This window comes from Paramisgurnus dabryanus, chromosome 13, assembly GCF_030506205.2.
Source record: "Paramisgurnus dabryanus chromosome 13, PD_genome_1.1, whole genome shotgun sequence".
In the NCBI taxonomy this organism is placed as follows: domain Eukaryota; kingdom Metazoa; phylum Chordata; class Actinopteri; order Cypriniformes; family Cobitidae; genus Paramisgurnus; species Paramisgurnus dabryanus.
In genome coordinates this window covers 29,336,617-29,342,837 of record NC_133349.1, presented here as the reverse complement: position 1 = coordinate 29,342,837, position 6,221 = coordinate 29,336,617, and the positions used below count along the sequence as shown (strand labels likewise).

The window sequence follows — 6,221 nt, the reverse complement described above, 5'->3', positions numbered from 1 at the left end:
AGCCTTTCACTGTCTCTTGCTTGCTATATCCTATGTGAACTGTGATTATCGTCAAATTAATCTCTCTTTATCAAGTGTACTAATTACTTTACCACCGAAAAAAAAATGCATATAAATGAGTCAAAATAAAACGTATTAATACGACTATTAATCTGCATATAGGCACAGCACTGATTTATGAGGATTAATTATGGTGGAAATTATTTGTATGAAATAAAACAATAATTGTTTTTCGACTAGTTTTTTTTTACACTACTACCACAATGAGCATAATGCTATCGGTTGCTATTTATTTGACTTTAATTTTAATTATTTAATTTATATTTTTATTATTGTTTAAAATATAGTCATATATTTTACAAATCAATATCATAATTATTTATGTTTATTAAGAAATATGTTTCACAAAACAAATACAATAAGGTATATAAAACAATTAAATAAATAAATAAAACAACTTACTTGACTGTCATGCCAAATCACTGTAAACACATTACATCTGCAATTCTTTATTAAATACAATAAGTAGGCATAATGTTCAATAAGCCTATAGTTTTAATTAGGCTAAATAAACTGAAATTCTTTGTAAATCTGACTAAATGATAAAATACCGATTGACTCTGATTTAAAAATATTAAAAACGAATACATTATATCAGCGAATTTGTATTGGGTTCATGACATTATTTAAAATAATAATAAAGGAGAAATTAAAACCCATTCAATGCATAAGTAACTAATTCTTTTATCTCAATCTTTGTCATAAATATATTATTGAATATTAAAATATTAAAATATTTATTTATGTTACTTATATTTTGCGCGTTCTCGTGCCTCGGTTCAAGGAACTGTTATGTTTTAAAAAAATCATGCTAAATGATTTTTAAATAAATGTTACAAGTATTCAGGAACACTGTGAGATGAACTCCTGCTGTCAGGACGGAAGACCTCCTGCGATTAGAGAGAAGAAATAATAATATGTGCTGCGTGGAAGAAAACGCACACCTCCCACCGGCCTGTTTGTGCACTGCTCCTCTCACACAGTACAAAGCCTTTAAACAATTAATACGAGAGCAGATAAACTCCAGTAACATATTAGGTATAACGCGCAATTGTTGCAACACGTCCTTGATTAAAAGTGTTAACATGTTAAAGTGTCAGTGTTAAACAACTGACATGTCACTGCACCTACATTAGGATTATAATGATGTCATTCCAAGTTTAACAACGAAAACAATCAGTACATACAGTATATAGAAAATAATAATATAAATCCACAGTGTCATAGCTATAATGTGACAAACGCCGTAAAAGAAAGAGAGGAATTTTTCATTTTCAAAGAAATGAGAAGTGTCATCTTGTTATCCATCAGTGATTGCATGATCGCTCAATAAAACATATGAAAAAGAAAGAAAATGCAATAGATACGCGACGAAAAGGCGACGACGTGAACGCGCACGCAGCTTTCCGTGTCGGTTTTGTTCCGGAATTGCATTTCAGAGCGCGATTGAGGGGGCGGAATATTCAGATGAGCTCTGATTGACAGCTCCCGTTTCTCCAATGCTCTCAGAAACTCGGCTGCTCCTTCCAGCAACTCTTCACTCTACACTCCCGAGCACTAAAAACAAACGGACGCTAGGGGATGTTCGTGACGGCACACCGCTGATCTCTCCTCTTTTGCGCTTTTATTTATTTTCTTTTATTAGTTTATCCCTCCACTCGACTGTTAGATGCGCTGAATCTATCGATCAACTCGGTTTCTGTCCTCCTGCCTTCCTCATCTGGAGAGATCAGTCGAGTCTTTATATAATAATGTCCTATCCTCAGGGTTACCTTTACCAGCCCCCGGGCTCTCTGGCGCTCTACTCCTGTCCGCTGGCCGCCCCGAGGAGTGAAGAGCTGGCCCGGTCCTCGTCCGGTTCGGCGTTCAGCCCGTACCCCGGATCAGCTGCGTTCACAGCCTCCGCCAATGGATTCTCCAGCCCTCTGTCCTATTCAACAGATCCAGCCACGGGATTTCCGTCCTACATGGTAAATAGACCTTTTATGGATTTAAATGCATCGCTATTCAGAAGTCATTGTTCTTGGGCATGAATATTGCATGATATGATAGTTCTGCTGAAGGGTTATAGTTGTGGGTTAGGGAGTCTCGCATGTGTGTTTCAAAGGGAAAGCATATGCGGGTCATGAATACAAATGCCATGCACTTGGGCTTGGTGTTACACTATAGTGCAAACTGCAAAACAAAAGTCAGAGTCTACGAATAAATAAATAAGTAAATCCATAACATAAACATTAATAAACAAAATGTTTTTATTTTTTGTTATCAAAATGAGTAATTGTTTGATATATTTACAACCGCAAAAGTGCACAAATGTATACGAAACAATAATGCGATTATGTCTCTGGAAACTTTCAGGCCCATAACATTTCACTTTTGCGATTCAGGCCTGTTCTGCTTAGCATAATTTTTAGAATGTATTGAAATTATTGTTTGCGATATTTTAAAATTATAAGTGAGAATGCGCTTACAATAATGGAGTTGCTGCGATAATATTTTTTTAAGTTGTCATTCGGTTAAGATTTGCAAATGATGTGCTGTTAAATAGGCGTTATTTAATCGTGAATAGATGAATTGCAATGCTAATGACATGGCACATGAAAGCGCTTAAAACGCTCCATATCCAGTGATTTTCTAATAGGATTTGTAATGCTGCGGTTCACTGATATGCTTCTGACAAAACACACTTGCACTGAAAGAGCACTGGGAAAGGAAGGCTGGTGATTATGCAAAATGGCTGCAATTACCCATTATCTGTTATCCACCCCAGTCCCATGTAATTGTGCATTCTGATAATTGCGTGAAGGATTAATCATTGTTTATTGGCTTATTTATTATTACCATTATAATTTTTGGTTACACTTTATAATAACTTTCATTAATAACATTAACGTTGAATAATGCTAAACAGATTAGCTGTTAATTTGCATTATAAGATTTATACATTTTTGTGTCGATACTGTATATTAGAAAAAAAGAACTATTAGTCTGGGATTATGATTTGGAGATTAAAGTTATTATACAGTTTTACTTAAAGTCATAAAATGATGGTGCGTGACCCTGTATAAAATGTTGTTTTTAAAGGGCTCTCCGTATGACGCGCACACTGCGGGGATGGCAGGAGCGATTAGTTATCACCCTTACGGGAGTCCCGGTTACCCGTACCAGCTCAATGATCCCGCTTACCGAAAAAACGCCACGCGTGACGCCACAGCAACATTAAAAGCGTGGCTGCAGGAACACAGGAAAAATCCTTATCCCACGAAAGGAGAAAAAATCATGCTGGCCATTATTACCAAAATGACCCTGACACAAGTGTCAACCTGGTTCGCTAATGCCAGGCGGAGACTCAAGAAAGAAAACAAAATGACATGGGCACCTCGGAATAAAAGTGAGGATGAGGACGAGGACGACGCGGAGGCAGAAAGAAAAGAAGAACGCATGGATAAAAGCATAGATAACGGCGAGGCGTCTGCTGAGGATGAAGGTACATTTGAATTCATGAAACATTTTATTTTAAATGTATTAACGAGTTCAGGGTACGTGTCAGGGCCACACCAATTTTTTTGTAAGTTTTAATTTTTGTTAAGGTACTTTAATAGTTATTTTATTATTTACCTCATTACTTCTTAAAAGCGTATTGTGTTTGTTTTTAATTAATTGTTTGTCTGTGTAATGCTAAATTATAGTCATCTATTTAAGCTTATAATATAATACGTATATAAATAAATATGAAATCTTAGAAATTAATTACGCAATTTAATAGATATTTCAGGACTATGTTTTTTTTTTTGTAAGTGTAAAAACATTTTGACAGAAGAAACTAATTGCTGTTTTTTATTTGTCTACAGGCATTAGTTTGCACGTCGATGCCCTGACAGATCATTCATGCTCAGTGGAATCGGACGGGGAGAAGGTCACGTGTAGGACCGGGGACCTGGTTTGTGATTCTGGACCGGATACCAAGGACAAATGCGACGCGAGTGATCTAGACACGGGCCACGAGGAGAGGCAAAGAGGCCCATCACCCAAGCCGGTGACATCCTCTCCTCTGACTGGGGTGGAAGCTCCTCTATTGACCCACCATCACCGAGAGGACACACGAAACAATACCAACAAAACATGCTTGGACAGTCAAAACCAAACCGTTAAGCCTAAATTATGGTCATTAGCCGAGATCGCCACTTCGGACCCAAAGCAGCAGCAGCAGCACTTGGGGCAGAGCTGCCCTCCGGGCGTTGGCCTTTTGACCTCTACGACGCCCAGTGCAGCCCCGGCGGGCGCAGTGTACCCCGCCACCTCCATTTTGGGAAGACCTTTATATTATACCTCTCCATTTTATAGTAATTACACAAACTATGGCAACTTTAGCCCATTGCAGGGCCAAGGGATTTTGCGCTATAATTCAGCTGGTGAGGGACTTCTGCACAAACAAAGTGGCGACCCCCTACTAAAGACTAATGCAAACCAGACTGAACAACATTTCAGGGCCTCCAATGCAGAATCCAAAAAAGGTGCGTAAAGGGTGCAATGCTGTCGATCTTAGCCAATTAAAACGGCCATTTAGTAAGCCTGCCATATTATTATTTAACGTGTAAGCTATATATTGTGTAATATAGTCATTTTTGTTACATATGCCTACATTTATTCTGTCTCATTAATTATCTACAATTAATTGTTTTATAATTTTTAATTATTTGCCTACTTCATTATTCAGTTAAGTATTTTCTGTATTTTGTCAAATTGTAAACAATCCTAAGTTGTTGTTTTTAAAAATAATTTCAGTGATTTTCTGAAGGTGACAAACTTTTTAAAATTCATTTTCTCATGTAATCGTTAATTTTGAAATACACCATGTAATCTGTCAAATCGATGTATTATTTCCCTTTTTTAAAATAGGTTTGTATTTCCTAACAGACCCCTCCGAAGTGTTCACAATAAGACCCCAGTCTTACCTCTCAAGTTAAAGACGAGCAAGATTCTTCAAGTAAGTTGTTAATTTAAGCATGTAAGGTGTAGGTTAAGAGGCATTTCAAGAGACATTTTGATCATAACAATGATATATCACTTCCTCATATTTGATGAGTTGTTTTTGTGAATCCAGAGTTATAACGTGGGATTTTCTAATTAAGTCACAGCACATAGTTCGTGGTGGTTTAACAAATGCGCATTGTTTAAGTTTTATACAATAGTAGATTGATTTTTTTCATCTTTCTTTTTTTTTATCGAAAATCGTCATATTTTCCTGATTGATGAGGTTTTGTTTCCTTGGTTCACAGGTAGGTGTCACAATTGCTTTGAACAAAGCGAACAAGCCATCACCTCTCTCCCCAAGCTGTTTTAAACTAACATTTGCTCATTTACGCGGATCCTTTTGTGTGCCACTGTACACCCACGGACTACAGAGCACCTGCCTATAGAAATTATAATCCTAAAACTTTGAGATTCTGGAATAGACAAGGAAAGAACAAGGAAGGCCGACAATATTACGGCACAGTAACCAATTCGATGTGGATGAACTGTTTAATTATTGATGAAGTACTTTATCCCAACATATGTGACTTTTCAATGAGGAAACATATTTCTCAGGATCCTTATACTAGCTTCATTGCAACCGGTTGTATACACGCGTTGGAAATTATAGCCCTCCTACAAGACGTTTATTTGCTAGAGGTGTGACGTGTAAACGAGAACTCGGGACTGGTATAAACTTGACTAAGAGTGGAATACATTTGATATTTATTTTTGTAATACCGGCGACGGCCTATAATTTATGCAAGTTGTATTGCAATGGTGAGCATTGTTTTGTAAATAAATTATGATTGGTTTTTATTTTAAAAAAGCCGAAGTTACACAATGTTGTTAACAATGAGACTTTTACTAATTTATATCTCTGATTGTAAATAAAATGCGCTAGTCTGCACTGGCACAATTTGAAGTGGCCTGTTTTTGAAGGTTTACTATTAAAATGTTACACACTGTAATACCATAATTTATACGTATCTTGTCGTGTATCATCAAAGACATGTTTATACTTGCCATCAAGACCATAACATTTACAGTTTAATTTGTCTTAGTAGCCTATAATGTTTAATTTAATGCAGTATACAAAATAAGAAATGTAGTTTAATCATAATAGGGTTTATTAATTTATTTTCTAT

The 6,221-nt window shown here is 36.3% G+C and overlaps 1 protein-coding gene across 2 annotated transcripts; it reads left to right on the top strand.

Annotated features, from left to right (window-relative positions):
- The first annotated feature begins 1,571 nt into the window (after nt 1-1,571).
- On the top strand, nt 1,572-5,998 carry irx2a (iroquois homeobox 2a). Of its 2 annotated transcripts, none has more exons than XM_065246327.2 (5): nt 1,572-2,030; nt 3,145-3,547; nt 3,912-4,574; nt 4,960-5,047; nt 5,340-5,998. In XM_065246327.2, the coding sequence occupies exons 1-4, from the start codon at nt 1,812-1,814 to the stop codon at nt 5,025-5,027; spliced, it is 1,353 nt and encodes a 450-aa protein (XP_065102399.1). In that variant the 5' UTR covers nt 1,572-1,811; the 3' UTR covers nt 5,028-5,047; nt 5,340-5,998. The 2 variants fall into 2 exon arrangements, with proteins under 2 accessions (XP_065102399.1, XP_065102400.1); XM_065246328.2 differs by having other exon boundaries at nt 1,573-2,030; nt 4,978-5,047.
- Nucleotides 5,999-6,221: the final 223 nt, after the last annotated feature.